Consider the following 14,413-nt stretch of genomic DNA (forward strand, 5'->3'; position numbering starts at 1 on the left):
CAGCTTCTCACCTCATGCATCACTAGTGGGTTAACACCATTTACCTAAGAAATTTGGAGGCAATCCAATGTTGCTATAGGCTCCAGCACTAAACCCCCCCTGCAGCTCAGGCCACCAGAAGAGTTCTTGTAAAACTGTAAAAATCCTCCAGCAACTGATTAGCATTAAAATAATAACTTGATTTATACATAATAACCATAATGCAATTAAATGTTCAAGTCTCCTTTGGAGAAAAATTTCAATTGGTTGCAAATTGTATTCTAGTCATTTGCCAAATCACCAGGGTAGGTTGAATAAGGAGAGAATCTGTTAACAGAAAGAAAAATTACCAGGTCAGAAATTTCTCACTATGTTGCACAGCTTTTCTCCTCATTTATCACTAATGTCAAGTAGTATACCACAGAACCGGGGAGGGAAAGAATAAGCAGAGTTTTAATTACTGTCACAGAATTACAGGCAGACACAGACATTTCCTTTCCTTCTTCCCCCCCCCCCGGCATATACAGCAAGAGATTTGTAATTTAAGGGAATTATATGGGAACCAACACAGTAGCACTTTCTACCACTGGATGTTTCTGTAGGGGAATGGAAACCTACTTTGCAAATCTTCCTCAGATGAGGCTTCCCACAAAGTCACTAGAAACACTGCAGTGGGAGCTGTGAATTTTTCATAAATTGTTTTCCAGATGCCTAGCATTCCAGTTGGTGCAGGATTTTAACATCTGGCCTGAAACAACTTTGCAGACCTAGGTTGTGCCATTTTGGATAGAATAAGATGAAAAACTGGTATGTGTACTTCATGTCTTTAGCATTCTAGGGATGACCAAAAAGGGGTGCTAAGGATTGGAACAAAATGATGTGAGAATTATTTCCCACTAATTGTGGAAAGAAGAATTCATTTTGGTTCTAAAAGTTCCTGAAGCGATAAGAATCATCTTTTCCTCACAACAATGGCAGTGTGGTTCTTCTATGGATAGAAGAATTCCAAAGCCTGTCTTTTGTAGGTAATGGCACCTAGGAAGACCAGCCACCAGCTTGTCTTACTCAGGGCAGGTCTACACTAGAAGCACTCTATACGAAAAGCGGAAGCTATGTTGGCGGGAAAGTGTCTCCTGCCAACACAGCGCCAGTGTGAATAGTGCTTAAGTTGCTGTAACTTACATTGCTCAGGGATGCCTTTTTCATACACCTGAGTGATATAAGTTAGAGCCACTTAAATGGTAGTGTAGACCTGCCCTCTGACACTCTGATGTGCCTGCATAAAAAATGCCACTAGGGTTGTTTCCCACTTTGATTTGGATTTCTACAACCAAGCACCCAAGCAACTGGCCTGGAGAAACTTTAGTGTAGCAAGGATCACCAGAAATTTATGGTTATTTGTATTATTGTAGCATCTACAGGTGAGGGCTCCCCTTGTACTAGGCACTATACAAATAAAGAGAAAGTTCCTGCCCAGAGAGCTTTCTGCTTCCACTCAGAAATGTGATTTCATCTGATCAATAAATAAAATTTCCTCATTGAGTTCTGTCTGAAAACTCAAAAAATACTGATGAGGCTAATGGACAATCCCTGTTGAACTACACCTCTCTTCCCATGTCCAGGCTGTTAGCTGTAGGTCGACTAGCTCCAAATTAAGGAGGAGTTCTTGCTTCAAGAGATCTGGTGTGATCTAAAAGTGCAATGGAGGTTCCTATCTATCAAATCTGAAGTGCCTTCTGGTCTAGTGGAGAAATAGGAGGAGGACTTCAGTTCTCCCGCTTCCTCTAGTCTGCACCCTTTATGTAAACAATCTTGAAAAACAGCAGATTCTTTTCTATGTCCATTGCCAGAGAGGCTTTGAACTCTGGTTAATCCTTGATTTTGTAAGAGATGAACACTCATGCTTCAATCCTAGGTAAACCAACCTCTAACTAAAAGAGAAAGGAAACTTCCCCTGTGAGCCCCACTGCTGCCCACTACATGGTTTCATGTACACTCTTCTGAAGTAAATGCTACTGAACATAGATACAGATATTATAATGGACACTGTCTGAACCTGTGTGGCTGTACGCTTTTGTTCAGGCACGCCACTGATAGAGCTGTCAAAGTGAACTAAAAGGATGTGTACTCTAAGATTCTGGAAGTTTGTCTTTCAAACATGCTGTCCTACCTGCGAGGCTTGCTTCCGCAATGAGTCTAAAGCGAGAATTGGGCTGCCTGTCAGCGTGTTGTTTGTACTTGACCGCCCACAAAGAGACATTCAGATGTGATCCGGGAATGACACCTAATTTTCCACTCTATCCAGTGAGTGGTTCCATGTCCTCAGAAGACATTTCTGGAGGGGCATTTTGAAAAAAAATTCTCCGTAGCGGATGAAGATGAAATATGGCACCAACAATCCTGGCTGCTGGAGATAACTGGCTAGGGATGACCACTGCCAGGAAGTAGCTGATACCACAAAGTTTTGGATCTTTGCACATCTTTATCATAATGGTAAAATTATGTCTATAGCAATGTCTGTTCTGACCTCTGGGTGAATAATTCTCTGCATCAGATTTAAAAGAATCTTGATTTTGAACATCTGGTGTGTATGAATCTTTTCCAGCACTGTGAAAATGTGTCTGTGAGGAGAAAAGCCCCAGCAAGTCCTTTCCTCAGGATGGGAAGGCAGAGAAAAGGTTTAAAACCACACTTGCTCATTAACAGTATGAATTACTGCATTCTGAAATGCAGTCTCTGGAGTTCACAAGACTTACCCCTCAGCAGACTGTGAGGGGTTCTCTTCCTTATGAAAATCCTCATGCTCCTGGCTGAGCCTCCCACATTAGAGTTGTGGCTTTAGAGCCTCAACCCTGCCCACACACCTGCCTCAGTCAAAGCCCCACATCCCAGCAGAGCAAGGATCGGTGGCTTAGAGCTACTGGGCATAGTTTGCCTTCCCAAGGCTGTACCCTGTCAAAGGAAAGGTCTGCCATTTATGGCATCAAGACAGCTAACTCTCTGAGGCTCCTGAAAAGCTGTCTACAGCAGCTCTTGGATTTGGTTCAGTGCTTGCAAGGCTGAGCATGGGGGGTGGGAGAGGGGTCACTCAAAAGATGCTGTACCACAGAAGCCAGAGGGTTAGAGCCTCAATACTCTGGTAATGCCTCACCTCAGGTGAGGAAGAGATGTGTTAGGAGCTGAAATGAAGTCACCACTGCACAAAAACAAATAAAACTTAAAGTTAAGACAAAATGGTCAGGAGAAATTGAACCACCATTTTGTTTATGCCACTGGATGCAGAAGATCTGGTGGTCTAAGCTGAAGGGCAGGAATTAGTCCTGGAGTCTCCAGCAGCAACACTGGGACCACCTCCAAATTCCATCGGTGCTATTGCCCATTAGTAATGAACAAGGAAAGAAGCTCTGCAGCAGAAAGGAGATAAAATTTCACTTTTCAGGGTTGAAGATAGTCTAACCATTAAGGATTAGGATGAGATTTTCATGGGGCCAGATTACCCGCATATCAATTTATCAAGCAGTTTCTGGCAGCTTTTTTATGCCCCCCTCTGATGGAGACAAGACACTGAACTAGACAGACGGTGGGTCTGATTCTGTGAGGCAATTCCTGTGTAAAAGAGCAGTTCTCAGCAAGAACTGCTTCAAGATATACAAAAGAGCCCCAAACTGACAAACACAGGCAAAGGAATGAACAGTTTTTCCATTTGGCATGCAAGTGGCCTTCTAAAGATCCAGAAGATGTAGGGATACAATTTCTGAAGTGCTCAGTACCCAAAACTGGGGTTAGATTTTCTATGAGCTCAGCACCTATTTAGATATCTAACTGAAGTGGCAAGATTTTCAAGAGAGAGCCCATTAGGCTCAAGTGCTGAGCACAAATGAAAAATCTGGCCAGTTCATTTAGATATTTAAACAGGGGCTGTTGCATGCTGAGCTCTTTTGAAAATCTGGCCCTTAAAAGTCTTAGAAGATGGATATTCCCCATGTCATGTACACTAGAAATACTGTGCCTTTGTTTAGTCCCAAAGTCTCTGCTATTTCTATGTTAGTAACATATTCAGGCGGACTAGGTTGTCAAGAGAAAGATTCAATAAGATAAAATAACAGAACACTACTACAGTCACTTCCCCTACACCAAGGAATATAGTTTTAAGATTGTAAATCTCAACAGTAAGAAAATGTAAAAGTTACAGTTCCCGTAGCAATTTTAAACACTGCCATAACTGCAACTGTGCACTCTAATTATTTCTTAGACTGAAATATATCCTGAATGAAAAAGGAAGGAATTAACACTTATTGGAAGCTTTATCTTTGCATTTCCTGACTTTTTGTTAAAATTTCAACCTTAAAAGCAGCACTGACATGTTGAAACATGTTTTTTTTAAACAAACACTTATATACACCCACACATTTTAAAAACTGAGACATACAAAAACAATGTAGGGGGAAAAAAATTTGGTAACATTCATGGTTACAAGTGCTTCACTCATTTCTACCTGCTCACCTTTGTCATATTTTTTCTCTATAGCTAAACTATTTACTGAAAGCAGAAATATTTTTCTTTAGAAAGTAAACTCTATGCAGATGATGCCACATTTAACAGAACTGATCTTCCTCTACAGCCAAACACAAAACTGTTTTCAGAGAAGCGAGGAACTCGTTTATATTAATGGGGATTATCTACAGACAAAAGTTAAATAGTTGGATAGCAGATTCAATGTAATATTCTCCAGATTCCAAAGTGTAACATACCGTGTATTTCCATGTATGTATTAGACAGTTTTTCTAGCTTTCCTAGTATTCAAAATAAACCTAAGGGATTTAGGCACCCAAATCCCCTTGAAATTCACTGGAAATTGAGCATGTCATTCCCTCCCTACCAAAACCCCAACCTAGGTGTGTTATGAGCGAGACCACTCAGAGTCTTTTTTGGACAATCTCTGATAGGACCAAGAAACACCTATCAATTAAAATATATTTGGTTCTTACTGAATTAGATTTTTCTGTGTCCAAGTAGCAGTTCTTTGATTTCCAGATACCCAGTTATACCATCAGATTTTGAGCAAGTTTTCTTGTTTCATTGTATTTTCAGCATGTGGTTTAGCTGTACAATATAGTAAATAACTGAATGAAAATGATAGAGCAGTTCTGCAGATTTCAGTTTGTCCCCTAATGGAAAATAGTCTCACATTTGTCAAACCTTCGCACCTTAATCAGAACATCTTTTTGATGTGCATATACCTCAACCAGACTGTATTCAGAATGGCTACCGCTGTAACTATGTTTTGAGGGGGGGAAATTAAATACAGCTTAACAAGTACAGCCGATTGTGCATGTTTTTGTACAGTGTACAATCCTGATGCCTTAAAATTCTACCTATCTTGAGGAAGGGAATGTCTTTTATAGGAAATGAACAGAATTCACCATGCAAGTTAGAAAACCCCCTGCAGGGCAGGCAACTTTTTAAGATTCCAAGAGTGCAGTTTACAGAATATTGTACTTGATAGTGTGAAGACAAAATTTAAAAACTGCATTCTTACACTCTCTTAAAAATAACTAGGAACTAACCCGCATGACATAAAATAGACCCATCGAGGTAGAGAGTAATTAGAATGTCTCAAAAAGAAAATACCAGGCAACCACTGAGAAATGATACAGAAGATCAATCAGGGTGAGACTGTCACATTACTTATAAACATGCAACTTTAGAAATCAAAATTAATTCTGTCAGCAAAAAACTAGGCTCAACAGACGGCTGCAGACACCTATAATCACCTCCCAACTTCAAACATTTACATGAAAAATGTAAATTTGCATTTTTACAGTTTTAAGAGTCAAGGGCCTGCTTCTTCAGCTGCTTCATACACAGATCTCCTATTGAAAGATGAATATCCTAGATGTTCATTACTGTGCATGATGTTGTATTCTGCATTAAAGTATACTGCAAGTCTTACCAGTGCTAACAGGGCAAGAAACGCAGGATTGAACATTTAAGAGGAGAGCTCATATAGTATATATAAGTACTGTGGAAAAGAGTTCTGAAAGCTGGTATGCAAATATGGGAACTAATTACAGAATTACCACTGTACAACTGGCATGAATTTTCTCCGTGACCACAGCTAGACAGCACATGTATTGGATTCCATTGCTGATGAGGGCTATGGGTGCAAAGAAAGCATTTGAAGTCTGTTAGGTGTGCCACTTATTTTACACATTTGCACTATGAGCACACCATCACTTACACAAGTGACATGAAGATGGGCCACTACAGCTGTTATAAAATTTTCCATTAGAGATCAGGAAAAGCATGTTTTATACTGCCACATGGCTAATAGCAACCAAGAAATCCCAGCCACAGCGAGACCTGGTGGAGGATACAACTGGTGTTTCATTAGAATAATTTCACAAAGCTTTAGAATCATATAAAACATAAAATGTGAGAGGTAAGAACATAATCAGTAACTGCTGTCCAAGTTCAATGTATTCATATTCCTTAGCAATGTGCTCATCTTCCCCAGTGGGTGAAGCAGTTAAGGTTTTTAATACAGCATCTGCCCTTTTTGGAGTTGATCCTTTTCCTTTATAGATAACTGTCAGGACTGCAAATATAGTTTCCTAGCTGGTTACCCAACACATCGTAAAAAGAGGTTTTTAAAGTACAAAAAGCCTAAATTGAGGCCTACAAAACATGCCCATTAAATCTTTACAGACTGGAAAACCATGTACATCCTGTTGATAACCATACTGGCTTAACAGCTGCCTGTTGTTCTGTAAATCATTTGCACTAAAGAAACAAATCTGGTACCAAGGTCTTCTAAATGACCTACAAAAAATGATTAAAGGAAGGGTGTCTTGTTTTTTCTTAGTTGGCTACAACACACTACTGGCAGGCTGTTTTCTGAGGTCATTGGAAATGCTGCATAAATTAGGAGATGTTTCCTCTTTTATTCAAGATCATAACTGAAGGTTGTGGGTAGAGTTTTGTTCAAATCCCTCTTACACACTCAAGATTCGCACTTGGAAAACATGGAAACAGGGACACTATATTCATAAGCAACTTAATTTACAGGTGTTTGGTTTTCTTAAACCACAACAGAGTACAGTAAGTCGCCAAAAGCATAATGCCCTTTTGAAATCTTAAAGCAACAACATTACTAACGTCAAAAAAGAGCATTTTTTTTAAAATTGCTTGAGTCTAGTTTTAGTGACACTCAAGGCTAAAGACTATTGTTTATCCTCAAAACACATCCACTGCAGGCAACAGCACAAGATTCCCACAGTGCATACCTAACGTCCCAACTGTGATCTGGGGCTATCTTTCTCTGTGGGCGAAAAAGCAGTTCAGTCTCCAAAACTACCTTGCCTGCCAATAATGAAAGCTAATCAAATGTTAAATGTGATGGCTGATTTTTATGATGTTGACTCCCTGTCTCTGGTAACTAGACTAAGGCCACCAACTAGACAAAAAGCCATCAGATGGTTAATTTTCAGTTACTGTGAACCTGGTCAGGATCTGAACTTCCTGCGGCCTGGAGGAAAAAAGAGGTAATGATATATAGAACCAATGTCCCCTGAGCCAAACAATCTCCTCCAAATGTGAACATTTAATTCTCTTCACTGCCTCCCACAACCTCTAGAGGGTTCAATTTGAATGAAAACCTCTAAATAAAATCCTGCCAAAAGTTATTTTATAGTCATTTTTGTGTAAGGCCATGAAGCAGTTCTCCCTAGATTAAGTTTGTCAAAGGCAGGCAGACACACACACACACACCACTGTGCCATTTTTAATTGGGACATAAAACTAGGATCTCTAAAATCTCTGTGTTTTTTGGCAATTATTCAGTATGTTAAAAGATCTCATGACTTCATCTAAAAAGAAAAGTGAAGAGATAATGTATCATTATGTCCTTTTAACTTTAAAAAAAAGAAATGGCATCTAAAAATTTGACATTGATCTGTCTCCCATCTCCCACTATAAACCCTCTAAAACATACTGGAATTACTCTCTGCATAGAAACATGGATATTTGCCGGGATAGCAAAGAAATTTCTGTGGTGCTGTTTGCTATGGAAGAGATGATGATTATTAAAGGCTCAACTGCTATGTTTTTTTAAAAAAATCCACAGCACAACAATACACTGTGCAATAATACAAAGCGTAATGTTGGAATTGTTTTTACTCTCTCTCAATTTATCTACCTCAGTTGGTCCAGCATACATCATGGGAGATGGAAAGATAGCCACCACTGTTGTTTCTGGATTCAATATTCCTTCCTCCAGTACAGCCGCATGTTGCTTCATACGCCACATCAGTGGAACATCATCATCCTTTGTCCAGCCACCAAGTGGATGCAAGAGCAGAACTGGACGCCGGTAGCCCCGTTCTAGAAGCTGCTTATGGGTATCCTGCATTAACAGAGCATGGCCATTGTGCACAGGGTTGCGCAACTGAAATGCAAAGACAGCATCTATGGAAATAAAAAGGGCCAAAATGTTTAGAGTTACTATTCAGGCCATGAACAGTAGTCTGCATGATTCAACAATGTTAAATTGCAATCACTGCTCTATGTACTTTATCAGCATTTTGGAACTAGCCAAACAGTGTGGATTCAGACCTTAGCCACAATGCAGAGGCAAAAATAAGTTTACTGGTTTTGGTTATCAAGCTGTGTAAATGGATTGCATACACAATTACTTTAATCACTCAGAAATTAGATGACTGCAATAAACTCTACACAGGGCTACACCCTCTTAAATATATTCAGAAAGTCAGACTAGAAAACAAGTCTGCTTATTTAGTAGGGCATCTCCCCAAGAGCAGATTGCACCCGTGATCTGCACTGGTTACCAAGAAGTTCTCAAATCATGATCGATAGAAAGATGGCTGGTTCCATGGTGTTGGCTCCTCCTCTTTACTTCCAGCTGCTGAATTGCATAGAAGACAGCAAAAATAGATAAAATACTTTGCTAATATCACTTTTTCCACATAAGCAATTGTTTTAGTTGCCACAGGGATATTAGATAACCATAAATGAGAAGGGAGACTATGCCAGTAATCACAAAACAGGAGATCAAGCGGCCCACGATATGATCTCTCTATTAAAACAAGGTCCACTCTAAAAGAAACTTTTAGAAGTTTACGATATTGGTTTTGTTTTAGGTATACATAATATCTGCAAAAGAAAATGTTATGTAATATGCCCCCCATTACCTAGAATATACAAACTCTTCCCCAAAAGCAACAGCAATGGCATTTGTTGAATATAAAGCTGCCAGAGTGATCCAAATCCAGTAGCTTGCTGCAAACTCTACCAAACAGGCATTACATTAGCAGTGATCCCAGAACATAAAAGTTCTTTGAATAGTGAGGGCTTAATGAACTAGTCTACAAAATAACTGGACCGTGAACTTGACAAAGCACACAGCCTTCAGACTATCTGAGATTTTAGTAGAATTTTTCTAATTTCCCTCTTCGCTTCCTGATCCCTCATCTCCCCTCACCCACTACAATCTCTTCCTTTGGATTGTTCACGCTCCCTTGAGTGTGTGGAACTGAATTTTAGGAGAAAGCTTAAACATGTTGCCTGTTTCACTGACTAAGATCAAATGCAGTTTCTGTTATTAGAAGATACAACATCTATAAAAGGAATGTAGCCTACCTTTTGCAAGGGGATTTGACACAACCTAATAGGTCTCTTCCATCTTTAATTATCATAGCAGAAATTATGCAGTGTAATCAGTTGACACAAGTAGACTAGAGTTAATATTACCTTAAAGTCATTTCAACGATGCATCAAACCAAAAAAAACCCCAATGTTTTTCCTTCCATTGAAAATCAGTGAAGGACAAGAGGATCATGTATGACTGCATAGTAACACTGCGTTGTTATAAGGAAACAATGAAGCGAGGATAACAGGTTTTTCAGGTGCCAAACAATTGTATGTCTGCTTACTGGATAATTAAGCATTAAAGAAAGACTTCTCTACCTCAAACCCTGTATATATGGGACCACTCAATTAATTTTATTATACAAGAGAAAGCCAGGCTTTAGCTGATTTGTGTTCCATCTTTCATCTCCCTCTTTTACACCTTATAGTGCTTTCTTTGCAGCCTGCTTCTTGCTGACCCACGAGAAGAGCAAAGAACAAACAACTATACTGCCAAGCCATTACCACTTGGTCTGTTACTTATTTATCTAACACGAACCTCTAAAAACGGAAAACAAATAAACTAACACACTGTGGTTACTCCTTCTCTGATGTGAAGCTAGTAATTGGATCCCAAATACTTTCAAAACAGTTGCAATACCTTTTGTTATGCTAGTTTCCTTGCAAGGCTCATGTGTTTTGTTTCCAAAGAGCAGCATGGAATAGATTTAATTAAAAAGAGCGCAAAAGGCAATGAGGATAATATGTAAGGAAAAACACTAAAAAGGCATTCCAAACACATTAAACACACAGAACACCAATAATATCTGGCTAGAGAAGAGAGAGAGAGAGAGAGAGAGAGAGAGAGAGAGAGAGAGAGAGAGAGAGAGAGAGAGAGAGAGAGAGAGAGAGAGAGAGAGAGAGAGACAGAGAGAGAGAGAGAGAGAGAGAGAGAGAGAGAGAGAGAGAGAGAGAGAGAGAGAGAGAGAGAGAGAGAGAGAGAGAGAGAGAGAGAGAGAGAGAGAGAGAGAGAGAGAGAGAGAGAGAGAGAGAGAGAGAGAGAGAGAGAGAGAGAGAGAGAGAGAGAGAGAGAGAGAGAGAGAGAGAGAGAGAGTCTGTGTGTGTGTGTGTGTGTGTGTCTGTGTGTGTGTCTGTGTGTGTGTCCGTGTCCCCGTCCCTATTTTTGCTGGATGACTTCAAGGACTAGGGAACTGAAGCAGGAGTGTTCTCGGCATTCAACTGAAGGAGCAGGGATGCCAAATCTTTCACAGGAAAAAGTCAAATACCACTCTCCACCCTGCCAAGAGTGTCAGAAGTCTGAGTTTCATAGATAATAACACATCAAACCCACCATTTTAGACAGTCTGATTAAAAATAATTTCCTCTCCAAATAGTTCAGATTTCAGTCTTTAGTTAGTCATGCCAATCCAGTCCTCTTCAGATGGGAGGAGGTAGGGGGACACACATTATTTCTAACAAAAGCTGAGAGTTTTGAAAACACTCAGGCTCTCTATACATCAGGAAGGAGCAAAAAAAAGCACACTTCCTTGTTTTTGAAGATTATCTTTCTTGTTCAATATTGCAATGGGTAAGTGAATTCTTTCAGTTCTAAAGAACTGCACTTTTTAATCTAGGTGGGAACATAGTGGGGAGAGGTTTAGTGTACATCTACCTTAGGATCATTTAAAAGCATGCTGCATCAAAATCTGGTGATATTTTCTTCTTTTCTTGAGTTGTGGAATGTAGTTGTAGATCAGCTGTCTAGTGGTTACTGAAGGGTACTGGGAAGACAGAACTTCAAGGGTCACTGACTTGCTACGTGGCCTTGGACAAGTCACAGCTCACCTACACATTTTTAAAAAGTACCTGTCCGTTTTTAAAATAGAGAGAATATCACATCTTCCAAAACTCTGAAAGCATTTTTAAAATAAATGTCCCACAAATGATGTTTGTCCTTGCTGGGCAAGAAGCCCTTTCAATCTTGCAGCAGCAAACGTCTGGATAATATGGCTAATATCAGGATACAGCTGCAAAAGTGACTCACCAGCATTCATTTCTTTGAACTTCTGCTTTAGTTCAGCAGGAGTAAGACGGTATTGATCAAGACCATCATTCCAATAAATACGGTCAAGGACTTGTAGATCTCCACCAATGAGCCAGTCCCCTTGCTCCATCACCATCTAGGAGAAAGGCCAGAAGAGACTTTGTCAGCATATAAATTAAAAAGAAAAACATTTCAGTTCCAAAAGACAGCTGTCAGCTGTCCTGAGCATCCAAAGGACTGCACTTCAGTACTCGATGGCCACAATCTGTTTTGAGTTAATTCTGTTTTATAGAGTCTCTCTGCGTCTAACTGGTAATTTTTAAAATCACTGAAATGTGGTCTGAATCAGTTATAGTGTAGGGCAAAGAAGGTGAGCATAACTAATCCGTGACTGGCATGTGTATTTCTCTTCAAAATACTGCAGAATGGATTGCTGCATAGAAATGTGAAGTAATCAACATCTTAACCAGCATAATTATTCAACATCCACAGCCAAAAGATGTAGATGTCTGGGAAGTGCCCTACTTCAAGTCATATGACATTTAATTGTTGTTCAAACGTCTCATTCCCAGTATTGGACGGAAGCCTACAAAAACTCTGGTCAAACCAAAATCAATAAGTAACAACAAGCATTTAGTAGCAAATAAGGAAATAAAGTTTTGGTTGACTAGTCATCCATTACAATGAATTACATTTGTGAACAGAACTGGAATCTTAAGGAACTTGAAACTTTTAGATTTATTTTGCCTGGACATTTATTGATTTGTGTAATAACAGGTATTTAACTATTTATAACTTAAGACATATTCTATTAGTGTCATCTCATCCTTTATCACCAAACTCGTGGGGGGGCGGGAGGGGGAAAATCAAAGTATGAAATACACATTCTTGAAAGGTTAGGGACAAAAGTACAATGGGCTGCATTTTTTGCAAGAATACACAAATGAGCAACAGAGCCCCTAACCACCATCATCAAAGGACGATTCCAACAGCTAGGGACCACTGGGGTTTACGAATGCCAAAACGATGCCCTTTTCTGGAAAAAGCCTGATGAACTGGAGGTCTAGGGGCAGAAAAAAGAGGGCATGTGAAAAACATGTAGGAACTACACCAGCTCTGACACCTAGACATTTCCCTTAACTATGGGGAATTCTAAGTGGCCAGATCCAGGGCTCTGGGCTGACAATGTCATGCAAAGCTGCCAGAGCACACCTGAGAAGGGGGCCCATATTTTCTACACCAATCTTAACCAAGTCATATTGCGATTGGTGGCATACTATAAGGTGGCATTCACCTGTTGTATGCATTCCATTGTCTTGGATTTCTTTAACCGATACAATTGTCAGCTTTCACTGAACTTGCAATCTCACCATCCATCTGCCATATCCACAGGACCTGTCATTGTACAGGACGGAATGCATGATCATTGAAATAATTTTAGCTGAATCTAATGAAATATGCAATATTCCAGATACAGACACACTCCCGCAAGAATGTTCAACAGCTTGATTGTGGCACTCTATTAATAAAAAGGCTAATGAAAATTAGGGCAGTTTACAGTTTTCAAATTTGTGTGTTAATTGTACAGACTTTTTTAAACGTATCAATGACTCTTCCTTTTTGAGGACAAACTCACAGTTAGTCTGAGTTTTTAAAAAATAAGCTGGTTTTGAGTCATCAGCATGCCAACAGCAGAAGCTGAAAAACATCTCAACAAGCGAAAGCAATCTATTTGAGTTTTGATAACACAAGTAATTTTTAATGCAGTATCTATATACAGATTACAAACCCTAACACACAGATTTTACAAACCTTAAGACACAGTCATGAAGATTACTCAATGATCAGAACATGCACTGTGGTAGGAAGAGACCTATAGCAGAGTGCAAGGGGACAGGAAAGTTAATTATCTCTACGGGATGGGAGACTAAATGTTTTAATATCGTCAAACCAGGTGATTCCTACCCACTATATATTCAGGAAGGATAGATACACCCCATATGCACCATGTTCATCTGCTGCTTGAGTCGTTTTGATGACCCATCTGGGTCCATCTTGAACAGAAGGCTGCATTTATTTCCTAAGCATACCAAAGGGCAAAGTTCTCTTCTCTGATCTATTGCAGACTCTATGGCACATTTTACACGTTTCACATGCAGATCATCCATTGATGTTAGAATATCACACTCTAACAAGTGTGGAGTACACAATAGAGATCAGCTGCATAAAACTGAAAAACCTTTAATTTTGTCTAAAAATTGAACAGAAGAGCAAACAATTTTTGATCAAGGTTAAAATTGCTGACGTCACTTCTACTCCACTTGCAACTATAACTCTACAAAAAGGATAGCTTTAATTAGAGCTAAACAACACAGCTGTCACACCCAACCTTGATATAAGGATGTTCCATGCATATTGTTCCCCACTGTCTTGCACAGCGCTCCTCTTTCCTGTGTTGATAAAACTCTGGGTTACGTAGAATGGCCACACGACGCCCCTCATACACCAGCGCAAGAGCTGTACATTCATCCAGTCTCTCTTTGTCTTCCTGGGTAGCTGTCAGCACTATAGGCACTGATAAGTTAATAACTCCGCCTGTAGGATAAAGAATATATATTCTCAACAAATTGTTACCAAACAGCGTATGCAAACCCAATCTTCTCTTTCTAACAAGTTATAATATAAGCTTTACATTCCATGACACATAGTTCAAGTAATTACACTTAACTGGTGCTAAAGGGGCAC

At 39.6% G+C, this 14,413-nt stretch overlaps 1 protein-coding gene across 2 annotated transcripts in view; it reads right to left on the reverse strand.

Moving 5' to 3' along the window:
• The window catches only part of PAPSS1 (3'-phosphoadenosine 5'-phosphosulfate synthase 1), an 85,470-nt gene that overhangs the window by 20,014 nt on the left and 51,043 nt on the right, over window positions 1-14,413 (reverse strand). For both annotated transcript variants that reach the window (XM_067568269.1, XM_067568270.1), the window contains 3 exons: window positions 14,058-14,263; window positions 11,669-11,804; window positions 8,177-8,445 (listed from right to left, as the gene is read on the reverse strand). In XM_067568269.1, the coding sequence (XP_067424370.1) occupies window positions 8,177-8,445; window positions 11,669-11,804; window positions 14,058-14,263 (611 nt within the window). The remainder of the gene's footprint in view (window positions 1-8,176; window positions 8,446-11,668; window positions 11,805-14,057; window positions 14,264-14,413) is intronic.

Source organism: Emydura macquarii, unplaced genomic scaffold, assembly GCF_026122565.2.
Source record: "Emydura macquarii macquarii isolate MOO-44397 ecotype Brisbane River unplaced genomic scaffold, CSIRO-AGI_Emac_v2 contig_2863, whole genome shotgun sequence".
Taxonomy (NCBI): domain Eukaryota; kingdom Metazoa; phylum Chordata; order Testudines; family Chelidae; genus Emydura; species Emydura macquarii.